General features: G+C 38.0%; 1 protein-coding gene across 1 annotated transcript in view; it reads right to left on the bottom strand.

Moving 5' to 3' along the window:
• The window catches only part of shisa9a (shisa family member 9a), a 37,594-nt gene extending 17,089 nt beyond the window's left edge, over window positions 1–20,505 (bottom strand). Inside the window, exons 1-2 of the mRNA XM_084435190.1 lie at window positions 19,712–20,505; window positions 18,375–18,481 (exon numbers count right to left, since the gene is read on the bottom strand). Of these exons, the coding sequence (XP_084291316.1) occupies window positions 18,375–18,481; window positions 19,712–20,223 (619 nt within the window). The 5' untranslated portion in view covers window positions 20,224–20,505. The remainder of the gene's footprint in view (window positions 1–18,374; window positions 18,482–19,711) is intronic.
• Window positions 20,506–20,777: the final 272 nt, after the last annotated feature.

Raw genomic sequence — 20,777 nt, 5'->3', positions numbered from 1 at the left:
GGTAATCTATTACAGGTTTAAAATGCGACTACTCGTATTATGTAAGGAAAGATCCAGGCACCGCCTGAACACCACTGATAGTCTAAATGCTCCACTGAGTCAGATAAGGAACCCAAATATCATTCAGCCAACTAAATCCCCTTGAAAAGCACCGTCTTTTTTGAAAGAATGCAAGGGTTTGCAGAACAACTCTCTCATGCCACCCTGTCTCGCTCCAGCACCCTATAGTTAATACATTACTGGCCTGAAAAAGATGTAGCACCTTAAGTTATGCATGGGTGTTTTCCTTCTTGTATCTGGGTCAGAAGCCTCCTGTGTGTCTAAAACAGCAAACTGCCACTGCTGGACAGTGCTGTGCTATTATAATAGACGTCTCGGTTAAGGAAAATCATTACGCTTTCATTTGATAGCTTCTTCTACACAATTTCTGATGAGAAAAGTCAAAATTGCTCTGCTCTCCAGGAAACAATTAAATCAAGAGGATAGCCAGCAACTGAATGGGACAGCAAACGCGTCGTATGTGCCCTGTGTTCACTGCAGCTGCTGATTCGTAAAATGTCCCCACTTTGATTTGAGAGATCCATCTGTCCTTGTTAGAAAGGACTATAACGCCCGTTCACTTTGATTTGAGGTTTGTGTGTGCATGGATAAAGACCTAGCTTACAAAAATATGCTCTAAGAACGTTTTGCTAACTTCCCATTAAAGGGATAGTTCACCCAAAAATGAAAATTCTGTCATCATTTACTCTCCCTCAAGTTGTTCCAAACCTGTATGATTTCTTTTCTTCTGCTAAACACAAAATAAGATTTTTTAAAGAAGGTTGGTAATTAAACAGTTGCTGGTCCCTATTGACATCCATAGTATTTTTTTTTCCTACTATGGAAGTCAATGGGGTCCATCAGTCGTTTGGTTACCGACTTTCTTCAAAATATCTTCTTTTGTGTTCAGCAGAAGAAAGAAAGTCATACATGTTTGGAACAACTTGAGGGAGAGTAAATGATGACAGAATTTTCATTTTTGGGTGAACTATCCCTTTAAATATGAAAATGTTATTTCTTAATGTTCTCAGAATGTTCAAAACAGCCAGTTTTGTAAAATGTTTTAAAAACTTTTTTCTTGGTTATGTGAACATTAGAAAAACATTAAGGGAGTGTTTTCTCTATTTGATCATTTTGCATGTATTATAGGAACATTACATTTGAATGAGTACATACTAGTAATGTTTAAAAACATTAGACTTATGTCCAACTAAAATTTTGTTAGCGTTATTAAAGATCTATCTATCCATCCATCCATCCATCCGATAAACTCTGAAGGTGGTGTAACATATGATCTGTGTTAGTGTTTTGCTTGAGTTGGACTTTGAGTGGTTTTGCACTGTTCCTAGTTCAGTTTCCTGTGTTTCCTTTGTCGTAGTTCATAGCCGTTTTTCAATATGCATTCTTTTTTGTACTTGTGGACTTGTGAAATGTCATCAGTCGCTACCCAAGTACTGTTTCAATTCAAAGTTCACATCTAGCCAAGTACAGTTCAAACCCCGGGTGTGTTCAATCGCTGCCTCTTTTATCAAAGATGCATGGAGAGGTGACTTGTGCGGACTTGAAACAGCCAGGTATCATAAAAAGCATCTCAAACCAACTATAAAGCGTCAATGGTGGAGAAGAAAACCATCATAACTGTACCGTTGTACTATAGCGCTGACTTTGTATGTTTGCCTGAATTGTTTGCTTGTCTTTATTTTCTATTGTATAGCTTCTTATACTTTATACTTATACTTTTATAATGGCTATTATTGATCATTAAAACTGATATTTAACAAAAAGACAGGGTTGTGTTTTTCAGTTGTCACAATGATGAAGACAGACAACAGGATTATAAAACATAAACAAGGTTTTATTAAACTAGAAGGTAGCAAATGTAACAGCGTGTATAACACACACAAACAATAACCGACAACTAAAGACTGAACACAGAGGAACTAAATAAACCAATTTAACAAACTAAATGATGTGCAGCTGTGGTGGAAAATTAGTGCCCATGGGAACAGATGAGTGGTGGGAAACAAAGACAAAGAAACGTGACTGATGACAACAAACTGAAAGTTCATGAAAATGAAACTAAAGATGAGTGAGTCCAGATACCTGTGACAACAGTGAAGATAATCAGGGTATATATGCACATATCGCCTGAACCACATACAGTATTAATATGTTTCATATGTTGCAGTGAAGATAGTCAATGTACCTGCTGCCTGAACCACATTTGTGTGGCTATTAATATGAAAATGAAAAGAGGCAGGGTGGTGTTGCATAACATATTTCGTTTTATTGTAAATATACATACAGATAACTGGAGTGTAGCTATAGAGCAAGCTGAGTGACGTTATCAATAGCGCTGCTGTACGATTTGCAGAATTACTGTACTGTACTGTACTGAGTCGAACTTGCCAAGTCTAAACTACCAAGGACGCAAGTCAGAACTATTGAGAAACGCCTCATCAGTTTCCATGCTTTTTGATTTGGCCCTCATGTGTCACACCTGTGTCTAGTTAATCATCTTGTTTAGTCCCTAGTTTGTCCCTGTGTATTTATAGCCATGCTTTGTTCAGTCTTTGTCAGATCTCATCTTCTAAAATGTGTTGTTCTGTTTCCTGTATTTTTGTTTCCAGATAACCTGAACAAGTGTAATTTTGAGTTTGTTTTGATTAAAGAAAAGCAAATAGGGTTTTGGGTATCCAGCGATTCCAAAATGGTAAAAATAAATATTTAGATATCAAACATATTTATTATTTGTCTTTACAGCTGAATACCATGGGAAAAAAAACAGCAGCCTAGAGAACAACTAACTAATAACCTAGACTTAAATTTACAGTCAGTAAAAAAAAAAAAAAAATTGTTATTAAATGTAAAATAACAGCATAGTTTTCTTTGGTTAAACTTTATTTTAAGGTGTCATTGTTACAGTGTAATTATACATTTAAGTGCTGAGTAATATTAAGCAACTACATTTAGTACTTACTAAAGGATTAGGATTTGGTTGAGGGTTAGTTGCATGTAATTATGCATAATTTACTGTTATTACTATGGTAAGTACATGTATAACATATGTAACAAGGACACTGTAAAATAAAGTGTTACCTTTTCTTTTTATAAATAAAATATAGATTAATCCTTATTAAATTTACAAAAGTTATTTAGTCAAGACCAGTGAGTGATTTCCTTCTGTTCTTTGATTAATGACAGACAGCAGTAGGTTTATTGGGCTGCTGTCACTTTAAGACCCAATGCAAGTATACAATATACTGTTACACGCGTTCTTAACTGTTTACGTGGATATTCTGTGTGTATTTGTGCACTATATGAGAAGCGGCTTTTTTGTGCACTGTTCTGGATATGCCTAGCACAGAAAACAGTGTGCGAGTGCTGAATTGAGATCTCTTTTGCGTCTTCTTGCACTTGAATGCAACATTTGCATTCAAAATTTTAATTTTATAATAAGTATCCAATTCCTGATCTCAAGTATTGAGAGTCCAGAATGGCCGCACAGATGAAAGGTTTGTTTGAGCAGCACCCTCTACTGTACAGGAGTGAATTTGCATTTCTTTTTTCATTTGCACTTTTGGAGTGAAAGGGCCTTTACCTTACACTTGCCAAAAACAGAACTTTTGTTGCCCAGCCCAGATGAGAAAAAGTAACGCAAAAGTGACGTAACTCATTGCTTTCCATAAAAAGTAACCAAGTAATGCAATTCAGTGCTTTTTAGGGAGTAAAGGAATAAAGGAATTTTTAAAGTAACCCGTAGGATCTTGTTTACATCGCTAGACCAAAGTGAAACCTACAACAAAGAGATCATTTTGAGATTTTAGCAGGTGGAGAAAAATGTGTTTGCATCTGCTTTACCATATGTCTGTCAATCAAGCCTGCGCCATCTGTTTTGATACCCCATTTATTACTATACATTTACTACAATTTATCTGTGTGTCATCCACTTCTAACCATCCACTGCAATAGCATCTGTCTGAAAATCCCCAGACTCCTCAGGGTGTTTGAGGTTAAATATGTCAAGGTTATCACAAAGCACATAGACTGAGAACAAGTCAACAATGTGACTATAAGATACCTTTCCAGTTTCTCATTAAAGATGCAGGAGGGTATTTCGGGAGCTGCACATCCCTCTGGGATGGAGATGGCAGAAGGGCATCTGAGCTCGCAAGTGATATCTTCTGCAAATCAGAGAGGACTATTCTCTGCGTGTCTCCCACTTGCTCTTGACATTAGCAAAGTGCAGCCATGGCAGGAAGAGGGAAGCACAGTGATTGCCAGATGTCAAGTATCAGCGCCCGTGAGACACTCATTGCCCTCTCTGGGACACCATTGTTTTGTGGTTTTGTTGTATGCTGTGTGTACGACTGAGGATGTGGACAGTAAGGTCATATAAGGCTATTGCTAATTAAGTCACAGTTTGGCTTTTGTCTTCAGGTGTTTGAGAAAACAATGAATGGCAATTTTATTTGCGATGAATAAAGCATGATCTTTAGCAGTGAATATTCTGTAATATAAAACAGAATAAGCATGAAATTAAGAACTGCTTGTCAGATATTCAAATGAAACCTAAAACCTTTTCTTTAAACCTTTTAGTTAAAAAATGACTTTCATTGGTTTGGTGCAGAGGTTTTCAAACCGGGGTCCTCCGGGAGTGTGCGAGTGAAAATATGTTAAATTAATAATAAGTTATTGTAAAACAGTACATAAATAAAGTTTGAAAAGGGAGTATTTAAACTAGGTCTCTTCATGCATTTTACTCATTGAATAGCTGGTTTAAATGTCCTGCAATTGTAAATTCATCACTCAAACTAGCTCAGATAGTTGTTCCTCTTTCCGAATGAGCGTATCCGTCAGTGTATGAAAGTTCGGGAGCTGTGCAACTGAATTTATTTATATCAAATATATTGTCGAGATCACATTTTCACAAAGTCCAAAGTGCTCTAGTGATCTACACAGCCTCTTCGAGGCCTCCTCTCTTATTCTCTCATTTGGCATTATTTTCCAATAGAAGGATCATTCCAGGATATGAAACAGGGTGACAGCAGCAGTATTAGAGAAACGGCGCTGCAAGGCAATGGATCTCGTGCCGTTAAATGAAAAAGACTGATGCCAAGGCACGCAGTTCTTCCAAGGGTGAACGATCCATGTAAAAGGTAATCTCATATGGAATCTCAATATCCCTTTTAGCAAAGTTTGAAGCTCTTTTGCCAATGGAGAGCATGAGAACATGAGAGTTCAAGAGATGAGAAGCTTATAAATATCATACATCATGGCAGGATTACAGCGAAACACACTTGCAATGTTACAGCAGAGAAAGCTTTGCAAAAAACATCTGTTAATTGGATATATACAAGTAAACCATTTTGTGGATATGCCATGGTGACGTCATTGTATTGGAAACAACATGTGGCTTTGTCACCATGAAATCAAAATGAACAATTCATATTTTTTATGGAATATTGCAGTATTTACTATAAATGGTTTATCCATGGCATGCACATCGTTATTTTTTTCAAGTGGCCTCATAATATTTAATGAAAAAAACTTCCCTCCCTCTTACAACGACATCTCTTCTCTGATGACAAACGGTCAATCACATGAGATCACAGCAAATTGCAAACCACAATGATCCAATCAGTACCCGATGGGCAAAATCAAGTCCCGCCCTACATTTTTTCATTTTTTGGAAAGCCGTTTCGCTCCGTTTCAGTACGATTTTTCAATGTTTTTAAAATAAGTTTCTTCTGCTCACCAAGGCTACATTTATTTGATCCAAAAATACAGTTCAAATCCAAAATACAGTCCAACTCTATTATTGTGAAATATTACAGTTTAAAATAACTGTGTTCTATTTGAATATATTTTAAAATGTAATTTATTCTGGAGAATTTTCAGCACCATTACTCCAGTCCTCATTGTCGCATGAGAAATCTTTTGTAACATTATAAATGTCTTTACTGTCAATTTTGATCAATTTAATACATCCTTGTGGAACAAAAGTATTACTTTCTTTAATTTTTTTTTTACTTTTGAACGGTATTGTACAATGTTACAAAATACTTCTATTTCAGATAAATGCTGTTCTTTTGAACTTTCTATTCATCAAAGAATCCTGAATTATTATTTTTTCAACATCAGAATTTTTTCTTGAGCAGAAAATAAGCATATTTAGAATGATTTATGTAGGATCATGTGACACTGAAGACTGGAGTAATGATGCCAAAAATTCAGTTTGATCATCACAGGAATAAATTACATTTTAAAATATATTAAAACAGAAAACAAGTATTTTAAATTGTAATAATATTTCACAATATTACTGTTTTTACTGTCTTTTTTTATTAAATAAATGCAGCCTGGGTGAGAATAAAGACTTCTTTCAAAAACATCAAAAAATCTTACAGACCAAAACTTTTGTGTACAACACAATATGAAAGAAAAGACTATGGAAGCTTGTTTCCGCCAAAAAAAAAATGATAATTGCGACTTTTTATCTCACAATTACGAGTTTACATCTCGCAGTTCTGACTTTATTTCTCAGAATTGCGAGATACAAAGTCAGAATTGCGTGAAATAAAGTCGCAATTGCGTGTTATAAAGTCAGAATTGCGAGATATAAAGTCAGAATTGCGTGAAATAAAGTCAGAATTGCGTGTTATAAAGTCAGAATTGCGTGTTATAAAGTCAGAATTGCGAGATATAAAGTCGCAATTGCGTGTTATAAAGTCAGAATTGCGAGATATAAAGTCGCAATTGCGTGTTATAAAGTCAGAATTCGGACTTTTTTTCTCGCAATTGCGACTTTATATCACGCAATTCTGACTTTATAACACGCAATTGCGACTTTATTTCATGCAATTCTGACTTTATATCTCGCAAATCTGACTTTATAACACGCAATTGCGACTTTTTTTCACGCAATTCTGACTTTATATCTAAAAATTCTGAGAAATAAAGTCAGAATTGCGAGATGTAAACTCGCAATTGTGAGATAAAAAGTCGCAATTATCTCTTAAAATGTTTTATTCTGTGGCGGAAACAAGCTTCCATACTATTGCAACTTCTGCGTCGTGTCAACTTGAACTTTCCTGCTATTAGTTAGGCCAGTGGTTCTTAACTGGTGGGTCACAACCCAAAAACCTGGATACAGCACGTGTTCGACATGCTCTCATTCATTTCTTGCATATTCTTCATTCCCTTTTGGTATTTTCAAAAAGAAGTAGGACAGGAAACAAGCACAACAACTTAGGGGATATCCTAACCAATAGCGGTTAGAGACTCGACCCTGATCGCAGGTCTGTTCTGAAAGAAACATTTAATTCATCAACCTACAATTGTCCATACTTAGGACAGCAAAAATAAATAGGTTTTTAAAAAGGAAAAGAAAATGCTTGATATTGTTCCTAATGTCAAAGGCTGTGCATATACAATCAAACTCGGCACAGGATTTTGGTGCAAATTAATTTGTCACCTGGTAAAAGCAGCGGCCAAATGAAACAGATGCCAATAGGTTGCCTGACATGCTCTGCATAGGAAAAAAACCTATGTAAAGAAAAACAATTGACGAAGATAATCTTAGGCAACTGTGGGTTCAAGGATAAATTACACTTCTGCTGTTTTTTGTTGTTGTTTTTTTAAATAAAATTGTTAGATTTCCTATTATAGGAAGTCCCTTATGCTCACCAAGGCTGCATTTAATCAAAAATACAGTAAAAACAGTAATATTAATCCATTCTCCATACCTCTTATCCTTTCTATGGCTCACACACCAGACACAGATATTCATACTCTCACTCATAACTATGGGCAGTTTTTGTTTTTCCAATTCCAATTTCAATATCCTGCATTGTCTTTAGTACCTGGAGCAAAAAGCTCGCTGACACGGAGAGTACATGCAAACTCCACACAGAAAGGCCTCCTGGCTCAGCCGGAACTACTACCCACTGAGCCAACGTGCCACCCAAAACAGTAATATTGTGAAATATGATTATTGTTTAAAATAACTCATTTCTATTTTAAAATGCAATTTATTCCTGTGATTGCAAAGCTGAATTTTCAGCATCATTACTCCAGTGTTCAGAGTCACGTGATCCTTCAGAAATCATTCTATCATGCCGATTTGGTGCTCAAGAAACGTTTTTATTATTATTATCAATGTTGAAAACAGTGCTGCTAAATATTTTTGTGGAAACTGATCTTTTTCTTTCAGCATTTTTATTATTAATTTCTAACTACCTGAAGCGAAACCAGTTGAGAGCCACTGAGTTATATTGATTGAATGAATAATAATATCGCTATAATGATCTTTGTTTAATGTATTATGCTCCTGAGATGGCTGTGGGCCTCCGATCTCTCTCTCTCTCTCTCTCTCTCTCTCTCTCTCTCTCTCTCTCTCTCTCTCTAGACTTTTATACTCTCTGTGTTAAAAAATGGCACCTTAAAACACTAGAGAGTGTCAAAGAGTCAAAATGGCAGGAGATGTTTGGGCTGGGCGCTTCCCCTAAAGGTAGCTGGCGGTCCATGTACAAACCACCTCTTGAGAAGAGATCTCTTCAGTGGAGAATTGTACACGGGATTATAGTTACGAACAGATACAGACAGAGCACATTTTGACCCACAGGCAGAGAGGGGTTGTCCTTTATGTGGAGAGCAGAAAAAACGTTTTTCATTTGTTTTTAGAATGTGAGTGGTGTAATACTCAGAGGGAAGTTCTTACACCTTTTCATTTATGGACCAAAATATAGTCATAATAGAAGGGAAGTTCATGTTTTAATTAATTTTTAATTTGGGCAGGCAAAACTGGCCATATGGTTGTCACGGAAAAAGCTTTTGAGTGGTGATGGATCAACTGATGTGGTGTCCATTTTAAAAGGTTTATTAAAATCTCACATTAAAATTGAATTTACTTTTTATAAACTGGTCAAAGACATTGAAATGTTTAAATATGAATGGGAATAAATCAATGCATTTGTGATGTTGATAATGATGGCTGCTTGGAAATGTACACTTAAGTGTATCTGTGTTTGAAAAGGATAATTTTTTTTTATAATTTTCTCTTTCTCCTGGAAACATTGTTAATGTGAAAAGTTAATGTTTTTTTTTGTAAATAAATAGACCTTTAAAAGTCAAAGTCAAAGTCAAAGTCTCTCTCTCTCTCTCTCTCTCTCTCACTCACACACACACCCACCCACCCACAAAGGAACCTATTAACAGCACTGATTCAAACCGCCGATCATCAGATCCATCCACCGTCACACCTGTTTTACAATTAATGCCAGTCATTGCTTTTGGGGGAAATTTGCCATCACTATAAAATCAGAATAACATTGTAAGTCTGTCTCTGTTGCTCATTATACATTCTAACCTGAGTCCTGCCCCTGCTGTCTGGGATTTCACTTAATGAAGGAGAATTTAATCATAAACACATTCTCATTTTCACTGTGGTGTTTGATGGAGTGGCACTCATCCACAATCACTGCATTAAATAGCACATTCAATTGAATCTAACTTAATCTTGTCTGTAAAACTGCATTTGGATATCCTTTTGCCCTCTCGGGGAGCTCATTATTATTCATTAGGGCCTCAACCGTGATAAAGAAAGCTGGCTGTCCACTTAAAGTTGAAGTTGAACAGACAGAGGACGGAAATGATTCCTGTTTCTGTCATGTCAAATGATAAACAGTCTGGAGGTGCTAAGTGTTCTGCAGAAAATACATTAATCTGTCATTTTCCCTCACTTCTGCATGCTACATGAAATGAATTATGCATTGTTTTTGGGCAGTGGTGTGTTGATCTAAGGATTGGGAGCTGTGTGTTTTTGTGCAAGCATGAGCGTGTCCACCATGACAACAGACACACTCAGTCGCGTAGGGAGAGGAGAGCCACAAGGAATGATTCAAATCAATGCATACATGAATGACATCTATAGGTAACAAAGGCAGTATGGGATTGATGTGATTCAGTAGGTGCTAACAGGGGAAAACCCCTTCCAATGGTGCTTGTTCTCATTGTGCTGTCAGCCAATGGTGGATTTTGATTAAAAATGTTCCGTAACAGCGGAATTCGATTCTCTTTGGTGTCATTTCAACATCTTCCATGTGTGTGTTATCTGTCTTGGATGGTGGCAGCTATCAGTTAGAAACAGGACTGTATTTTTTTTTCCAGGCAGATGGACATCTCGACAATGGGTATGGTGCAGTAAAGTGAAAAAGAAAAGATGTTTTCTTCAGCTTCCCTGCTTTGCTTGACTAGCGAGTAGATCAATAGCATTCGGACAGCTTTCCTTCCCGTCCATCCGTCTTTGCTTCTTTAAATCTTCCCTGCACAAAAGCCTTCAGGATCAGCAAATCAGATTCTTGAGGTGCTCATAAGCCACTAAGTAACTGATAAGTAACTGTAAGGCTCTTGGTGTGATACACAATACTTGTTTATTGAGTTGTAAGATCTATTGCAATACTGAACACTTAGGTCAATAACAAATAAGAATGCCCACGGCAGGTAAAGAAAAGGTAAAATCTTTGAAAAAGAAGGAAGAATGTAGTTTAAAACACACATGCCAAGTACAGATGTACTGCTTGTGTGCATGCTTTTTTATATGGTTTCGAAAAAGTCAGTTGCTTTAGGTAACGTACATACAAGCGTTCACAAAAGAGTTACGTGGTTTTCGTAAGAGCCGTCTAAACGATACACCCACGTCATCGGGTCAGAGGTCACTCTTCTGCTGGAATTCGACTCTCTTGTGAACGAAAACGGCCGTTGCTAGAAGCCAGTGATTATAGTTTATGAAGTTTTAAATATGGATATTTAACACTAGTTGCCAAAACTGAAAGCCAGTCTGCAGATAGTGGGCAGTCGGAGTTGACAGATGTCACAGAAATCGCATAATGTATGATGGGCACAGACAACTTTAGACTTTGATTCCATTAGTAGGTGATCAAAAATTATTTTATTTTTTGCTGATTTAAAAACAAACAAACATTGTTTTCATTATTCATGCATCTCCTAGCTTGTTGTGTTCAGAACGACTTGAAAGTCTGGTAGTCTGTGAACCTTAGTCATTTAGGGCCCTATTTTAACGGTCTGAAACGCAAGTATCAAGCGCGAAACGCAAGTAACTTTGTGGGCGGGTCTTGGGCGCTGTTGCTATTATACCGGCGGGATAAATGACTCTTGCGCCCGACGAAAATCTAAAATGGGTTGGTCTGAAGTAGCTTCATTACTCATAGGTGTGGTTTGGGCGTAACGTGAAATAAACCAATCAGAGCGACATCTCACATTCCCTTTAAGAGCAGGCGCACTTGTTCTATAGCGGATTCCTATTATAACGGCGGATTTGCCAGGCGCACGCCAGGAGCGGTTCACAGCCGAGGAGACCGACGTTCTCGCCAGGGCCGTAAAACACAGAGAAGTGACATTGGGGATGGGAGAAACCCACCCAAATTAACTTCGGTTAAACAGGCATATGATCATTTGGGTAAATGTGTAAGGTAGATTTATGCTTTTATAATAAACTGTCTATCTATCTATCTATCTATTGTAATAATGTATGATTTTATGATTTTGAATTCTGTGTAGATGAGAGAATCAAAGTGCATGCGCGTTGTGCACACGCTACATTGATTATGGCCAAGCATGCGCCCTTAAAATAGCATTTGAATAACATGCGCAACGGTTTTCCTGGTCAGTGGTGGAATTGTTTTCTAAACCTGCAAAATAGCATCAGGGAACGTTTGCGCCGGAACACGCCTCCTCTTTGCGCTGAACCGCCCCGGGGAGCGCAAATGTATACCGACGTGCGTCTGTGGAGGGAAAAGTCTGCTGTGCGCGGGTGCAAAATAGGAATGATACATGCGTCGGTGTACAAAGTCAATTGCGCTGGGTGCAAGATAGGGCCCTTAGTGTTGATGCCCAGTTTTCTCTGTAACCATTTACAAAGTTGCCAAGTATATGATGTCTAGTGTTTTAAAGTCTGTTCAGATTTTAAAAGTCGTGTAGCTTTTTTGGGGAGTCACAACACATGACATTTTTACAACCTGCATGTTTTTACATGTTGGTAGCACCACATGATTTTACAGTCAAAAGTTTTAAATAGTAATAAGCAGTGAACCACCCCCACTACCACCAAAACCTAAATGAATTTTAATAAAAAAATAAAAAAAATATGCTGATCATAGAAGAGGTGTATTTGAATCACTGTCTGTGTGAGATGCATTTGTAATGTATTTAAAAAAAGATTAAATAGGATAAAAGATGAACATCACATCATTGACCCATTCATGTACGAGACAGTATATAGCTCAAAAGCAGCAATCTACATTTACTGTAACATTTATAATCATTCCAAAATGCAGTATTGTGAGCAATGCTTTCCATTTAGACCTTATGCCAACCACATACTACACAATTTTAGCTCTGTTTTTCCACTCTCTGACAGTTGATGAAGATTGCTGACAAACCCCCCAAATCCGAGGCAAAATAGTGCATGATTGCTATGTTTGAATTATCAAAGTCACGGTCTGAGGGAAGCGCTGATGCCGAGAGATATTTGGCAGGTCTGCGATCCAAGTCCAGTAGTGTGAAATGTGTTTTGACTGGAACTGACATCGGCAACAACAATAATGTACGGTCACATTCACCATAGTTCAATGCATTTTTTCTGGCAAAATCCCGTCATTTCAGTAGACACCCACACAATAGGAAATTTTGCATGAAACGGAAAGATTTCCCTGCACAGATTTTGCAATGGGTTCAAGTTTGCCACGCATTCACCGTGTTGACCAAAAGAAAACTGCATGATTTGAAAGTGACTTATGTGTAAGCTGTGCTTTGTACATCACTACACTATTGACAATGGGCCTTTTTTGCCCACAACATTTCACAAATGTGACCTTACTCTACAGACTGGCAGTGGTGTGTCTGGCAAGATTTAGTAAACATCTTCCATTTTAATAATAAAACCATTTAGGAGTTAATTTTCCTTTTGCATTTTCTCTTGCAAAAAAAGAATTAAACCTCACATTTATAAAAAAAAAATTGTCATTTTATTAGGATTGGAGCATCAAAGATTGAATTTCCTTGTGACAATGGGCACCGGGGTTCTGCATGCGAAGTAAAATTAGCGCTGGCATCAAGTAACAGACCTGTATGAGCCCCATTTCAGTGACGCACATCAGATGGCCACATGTCCCTCTTCCCCCAATGTGCTGGAAGAAATAGGCTGCCAGCCTGTCCTCTGGGTGTGAAATCAGAGCCAGTTCTCCTTGGTGGAGTTCTCTGAGTGTGGGGAGACCATGCTGACCTGAATGCAATCCCGGTGGGGGGCTTCTGCCATTGTAACATGGCAGCAATGGTGGCTACGGTCGATGAGCCAACAGAAATATGCTGCTTGCCTCAAGGAGCGAGAGCCGTGGCCCAGTAAATGGGATGGGATGGTGCCTCAGGTGGTGGCGGTGGCGGTGGTGGTGGTGGGGGGTGCGCAACGAGTACACACACTCTCCTCTTACACATAGCCAACGTCCAGGGAAAATGGCTTGCGTTGTAGTTGTAATTGATATTATTAATTATATTATCAATGAAAATTTTTATTACCGCTGGAAAAAAACTCCAGAACTCCAGAAATGCCAGAGATTAAGATCTTAACACAGTTATAATCTCTATTTGTGATTTGTCTTGCATCTTATGGTTATAAAACAGGACTAGCTTACAAAACTGATATTTTTGCATGCAGATCACAATTCATCATCTTGTCTAGAAAATATTTAGAAAATAACACTGTCTCCGAACAACATTTTAGTGATGATCCATTCCCAAATATTTAATTACTGCAATAGTAATTTCTTTCTAGAAATGATATCAGAAGTGGAAGACGTTGGTCAAAAACTTACATTTACACACAAACTGACCACCAATCAGATGCTATCTTTATTTCTTAGCTCAACTGTCACAGAATGGAAAGCACAGGATTGTGGGATATCAAAGGCAGCAAAGGATACATCTATGCTGCCTTCAAAAATCGATCAGATGAAGGTATCTCAGGAGACAGGAAGTAAAGCTAGCATTGGATTCAGACGTGCTTTGATGCCTTCCTACTTTGCAATGCATCCTACGAAAGCAGCGTTTTTAAGCTTTCGGATGCAGCCAGTGTTTTTGAACGAATTCAATGATTCACTCATAAAGGCATTCAGCTGTTTCATTTCTGAATGAATAAGGGACTTTCAGCGAATCACTTGACTGAGTGAGTCAATGACTTACGGGGGCAGTTGTGGCCTAATGGTTAGAGAATCTGACTTATAACCCGAAGGTCACGGGTTCGAGTCTCAGTACTGGCAGGAAATGTAGGTGGGGAAAGTGAGTGAACAGCGGTCTCTTCCACTCTCATTACCCACAACTGATGTGCCCTTGAGTAAGGTACCTAACCCCCAATCGCGCCACAGCAAAAATGGCTGCCCACTGCTCCGGGTGTGTGTTCACAGTGGGTGTTTGTTCAGTAGTGTGCTCTGCATTTCACCCATCCGAGCATGGGACACCGTACGGCTACACATCATGTCGCTTTCACTTAAGCTTAAAGTATCCCTGCTTACCAATGTGCAAACTATCAATCTTAATAATTAGATAATTCCAATCTGATTAGCCAAAGTGTAGCATTTTGAAAAGAGTATGCCAGACATCCCTGGATGGCCTACTCTTTTGGTCGATTTTTGAAGTGTGGATCCGTGCACACTCTAACGGCTAATATTGCCCACAACCCATTGCACTTTGGAGGAGGATTTGGTTTAGTTCTACAAACACGAATAAAACATGTTAAAAAAACAAAAAATATGGCAGATGTGTGTGACCGAAGTTGAGACAAATGGGTTTGAGTGACTAATATGTAACATTTAAACTTATAAAAAAATATTAGAGACGGAACAAAAACAACAAAATACCGGAGACAAGCACTTGTGTCAAGATGGTATGAGAGCCACAACTTTACTTAAAAGAATACAATGTAATTTTATCGGTCATAACTTCTGGAGAAAACTAGAGCAGACACTGGTCAAAGTTGAAACTTTCTAAAACGCATATGTCGACCATAGGTATACGTATGATCCTATACGTAGATTCCTCATTCGACCACTCCAGACACGTAGGCACGCCCGCCATCTTGGAACAGTCAGCGTGTCGTCACTCACAGTAGGAATCAATGATGCCACAACATTGCACAGCTTCTAGTTGTGAAACTAACGAGATTTCAATTCCCGAAGAAATGTGACACTGGATCACAAAACCAGTCACGGTTATATTTGTGGCAATATGGGTCAAAATGATTGATTTTTCTTTTATGCCAAAAATCATTAGGATATTAAGTAAAGATCATGTTTCATAAAGATTTTTTGTAAATTTCCTACCGTAAATATATAATCATATTTTTGTGAGTGGATGCAGCACAATCGCGAACATAAATGACCAACTTTAAAGGGGATTTTCTCAATGTTTAGATTTTTTTGCACCCTCAGATTCCAGATTTTCAAATAGTTGTATCTCGGCCAAATATTGTCCAATCCTAACAAACCATACATAAGTGGAAAGCTTATGTATTCAGATTCCTGATGTATAAATCTCAATTGCAAACAATTTACCCATGTCACTGGTTTTGTGGTTCAGGGTCACAAATGGGATAACCTTTCACAGGTGTTTTTATTTGTATTAATTTAATATTACAGCTTTTTACAATGGTACTTTTTAATGTTTTTACATATTCTATTGTGTTTGCCGACGCCTTCGTCTTGTATTGTGTTAGTTTTTCAAAATCATCTGCTGAAGTCTACTGCAGATATAGATTGCAAGTAGTGCCAACGGGAAGAATAATCACATGGATGAAGAATGTAATAGGCGAGAAATCCATTGAAGGAAAACAGACAGGTTTTATTTCTCACTTTTCCTTTAAGTCCATACAGAACATACAGATGTGTCATCTGCACCTGCATTATTGTAAGCAGATCTTTGTTCAGGTGTTTGCATTAGCGCACAGCTCGAAATAAATACAGCGTAATAGATTTCTGCTGTTTCTTTTGGGAAATCCCATTAAGGTAATTAGTTTGAGCTGTGGCTCTGGAAAAAGCTCCACTTCATCTGCGAGGTTCAGTTGCTCGGTACACGGTGGGAGGAAATGCTTTTGTTCCTCAATTCAGGTCACTGACATGCAGAATTGAACATTCTATACTGTACTATGATTGAAATCACACTGGGCTTAAGTCTTGATTATTTTCATGCAATGACCAAAAAATAAAGCATTCTGTATTCAAGACTTCTTTCTTTCTCCTTCTTCCTAAAATCACGGGTACTCTCGTAATGCCAAGCTGTGACGGTAATGGAGCACAGTACTATATCCTCCAGAATCCTCTATGATTTCGGGAAAAAGGTCTAGTAATTTTGCACTTTCAGTGAGGTAACTAGACTTAATCATTCAGCACACGGTGGTGGGTGAGCATCTGGGTTGTGAGCTTCTCAGAGGAGGAATATGAAGAATACTGGATCGGTTTATGTGAAAAAATAATTTCAGTCCATATGTCCATATGTGCATGAGCAAATCTGATTACCACAAGAAAATAAATTAGGAATGTATAACGTATTTTCATCTTTTATGCCCTTAAATCTTTAAAAATTCTCAATAACACATCTAGAGTTGTGTATGAGTGTATGACATTTAAGAGTGTATGAACTTCTATTGTGCAAGATTTATTACAAAATCTGTTAAGGGGCTGTTGGCATTCAGCATCAAACACTTTTATCAGGAATCTTAGCCTTTATTCTTATCTACACTCTTTGATAATTAATTAAAACAACCACATCTTTAAAGTATCTTTAAGCTTTAAACCACATCTCTGTGTTTTAATTGCAAGATCTTAAGGGGTCAACCCGAGAATTCAGAAATCTCTCATATTTAGGTCGCTGGAATTACTCGCTTATGCGGTGTCTGTTCTCCTGATTTCGGTTCAAATCATTATCTCATACGGAGTAACCCGGGGGACGGTGTTTTAAATCGCTCGGTTCAGAGGTTAAAAGCAGTCCAGATAATTACACTCAGGTTTATGGATTACAAGCAAGTACTGCAAGAATAATGATCATGATCTGTCAATAAGAGGTGAGTAAAAACAACTTTTTTAATGACTTTTTTTGTCTATTGATGACAGAACTAACATTGATTTCAAGGTCAAATCTGTGAGTAAAGCTTGTTCATTATTTGGTGGGACTTTCCATATGTAATGGTTGTCTGCATGTGAATAAGAAACATCATCCACTAATGCTAAAAATGTATTGGGTTACTATTTTCTTTTCTTATTTAAAAAATTTAAGAGTCTATACAGTGCAGGTGCAGAGCAGGTGGATAAATAAAAAATAAAGCAAGAAAAACCATTCAGACTCGTATGAAAAGGCTCTTTCACAGCACCATTGGGGTTCTGTATATCACATACAAAGGATGATTCTTTATGCACCCATAAAAAAGTTTTATTTAGCACCAAAAAAGGTTGTGCTACTGCTAAAAAAAAAAAAAAATCCCACAAATTGAGTGCTCTTAGAACCATTTTTTCTAACATAGTCTATATATTATTGCTCTTAGTCTTTGTTTTTGTAAAAAAAAAAAGTCATTTAAGCTTTCAGAACTTTCTTATGCAGATATCGAAGCATGAAAATAAACATGGCAGTGAAGAAAGATTGACATTATCTTTACAATTAGATTTCCAGCTACTGACTCACTTCCGGTGTCAACCAAAATGGATCCCTCTTAAGGGGGCTTCAATACTCTCACTGTATTTTGTATTATTTCAACACAGATATATTTAGGGAGTAGATAACCACAGAGTGGGTGATGTAATCACTCCAGAAACAGAACAAATGAGAGTTTAAACATTTATAATGGAGCCATTCTTTCGATCCCGGCGTTAAACAATGCCATGCACACAACTGCAGCGGCAGCCCACGGTATAGTTGAAGTAAATAGGCTTATTTCACAAAAGCATTGTGCTCTAAGCATCTCCTTTTCTCTTATATACATACACACACACACACACACACATATATATAAATATATCTTTATATATAGAATAAGAAAGTGGTGCAGAACCAACAAAGTTTTGCACCACAAGCAAAACTTTGAATACTTAATATGCGTTATATATGTATCATTTATATGTAATTCAGTACACAAGTGCATTATATTGCGTAGAGGTATACTGAGCACTCGAGCCAGGAGAAACCATGCTTTTAGACTGTTTCAGGAGCATAAATGTAGTGCATAGTTTATGCTGAGCTCGTGGGGAAAGAGAGGAAGTAGGTTACAATCAACTTACGCATGTTGTTTGCTCTCGCTTGCACAGTGTCATAATGCTGTGTGTGCATTCCGATGGCCTCCTCATGCTGACCCTGACGGGCGCCTTGCATGACGCTTGCAACAGCTCTGTTGAAGAACAAGCAATTTGTTAGCTTAGTATGCACTGAATTGCCTTGCATTGTGTAATCATTCTGTATTTCGATATCAGAGCACAGCTGAACGGCATACAGTGATATAATGTCGGTAGACTGACATCTATTCATTCAGTGCTATTGGTGCCGCTGTCCAGAGTGCTGATTCAAAGAGTACAGGTTTTTCTGTGAGCCGCTCTTTCAGCAACCTGCACACTGTGGGCTGTGCAGCTCTCATCAGAGGTTTTGACCCACTATATCAGTAGGAACAAGAGATTTACACCTCCACCATCCAAGCTGAGTAACTAAATGGTAAAAACTGACAACCAAACGTTATGCAATATGATGTAATATCTAAAACGGTTTGTTCAGTTCTCTTGGTTTACATGTGCAAGCAAACCATGCTTTCATGTGAATCTCTTGAGGTCTGTGATTCAAGAAAGCCTTTTAAAAGAGAGCTTGCATAACACAAATCCATGAATTTAGAAACCATAATGAACAATCACAGGATTGTTTTTGCTCTAATTAGGCATGAATATGCATTGGACAGGATAGGCACAACAGTAAATGCAGAGCTATGGCAACCAACATTTTTGGCACAAAAGCTGCAAAATATTGAGTTAGTGAGGAAATTATTTGCCTTTTTTTTTTTACCCATTTTTGGATGGAGTAAACAATTTTCAGCCTATAGATGCCATTCACACAGAGTGCGTTTTTTTATTAGCTTTTAGCCTAATTTTTGGTCAGTGTACACATGCATCAGACCGACATCTTTTACTGTCTCACGCTATGAGCGCTTTCCCTCTTTCTCCCACTTTTCTTTTTTGTAAATTATGGCCAAAAAAATGGTCACCTGCGATTTGCTTCATTCACTTTATAGTTGTTTTTTAATGCACCATGTGTGAATGGCCCCTAGCAATCACTCACAATGGATCGTTTGTTCAAAAACAAAGAGATGCGCAATGTAATTGCGCCTTGAGATGCGCAATTTTAAAAGAGAACATTTCTTAACTAGACAAAAATGTAACGCTCATGTCACCACACTCTGAAAAAGCAGCGAGATACGATGGAAAGTCAAAGACATCGGACTAGCTCTGTTTACATGGGGAGGGAAAACATTAAAAGCAGTGCAGACTCGCACAACTGGCGCACACACTGCTTTTACCATACACTAATATGAATAATAATTTACTTAGTCAAGCCAACATGACTACCAGTTACCTACCGAGACATGCTCTCTCTGTGAGGTCTGTGAGCCTTTTCTAGTCCAAGTTTGGTAAATATCCCGACAAGTGCCATGATTGCCACTACTCCACATATTATATATACAATCAAGTTTGTTTTATCCTTGGTTGGATCGTGTCTAGGGTCTATGGTTTTCTTATACGGTGTCTGTCCTGTTAACCATACTGGTGTATCGTAATTTTTACATGTGCTCTGATCCAATCGAGAGTGTTTAAAAGCGCAGCAAAATCGGAAGCCACAAGTGCCGCAACAAAATAAATAATTGCCTGTTTGACAAACGAACGGCGGATCCCACTGTCCCATGACATCATAGTAACCCCGACATTTGTCTTCAGTATGTGGAGGTTCAGAAACGCTCTCCTCATCCCGGGACCCATTGGATCCTGAGAGCATTATAAAGCCCTCGAGCTGCTGCGCTTCCCCGTCCGCGCTGCACAGCAGCACCAGAACTTTCACAAAGAAGTATTCTAACAGCAAGACTGTCCATTTCATCCTGTAGTCTCCTGGGGGCTTCCTTGGAAGGACAAATTGAGACAGAGAAACGACTCACTGACAGCAGGGCATAAATCCACATGAGTGAACAAAGCCATTCGGAGAGGTTTGCATTTTCAAAAAGGTAAATTTAAACTGCAGGTTTTTTTTCTAAAGTCCACTCTGACAGCTGCTGATCGCTATCCCAATTGTTCTGCTGATTCTCAAGTACTTTTAGCCCCCTGAAAGCACTGCGCCAACTACCCTGAAGGCTGTCTTTGTTTGTGATGATGACAGGAGAGCTGAGGCAGAACTGTGGAGCGCGCGCGCTGAGAGTGGGAGAGACAGTGCGTAAAGGGAAGGAGGAGACATGGGAGGGATTGGACACGAAAAAGTGTTCTTGTAGTAAAGAATCACAATGAAAAGTTGCCGTCTGACTTGAGTTACTATATGCAACTTGTAAAAGATTATACGTTCTTATCAGGTGCGTAAAATAACTTCTGAAGGCTCCAGCCTAAAAATAATAATAATAAAATCGCAACATAAGTAGCCTATGCAGCTCGTAAATCAATTCC

Source organism: Rutilus rutilus (assembly GCF_951802725.1).
Source record: "Rutilus rutilus genome assembly, chromosome: 16".
Taxonomy (NCBI): domain Eukaryota; kingdom Metazoa; phylum Chordata; class Actinopteri; order Cypriniformes; family Leuciscidae; genus Rutilus; species Rutilus rutilus.
This window is presented reverse-complemented; position numbering and strand designations above follow the sequence as displayed.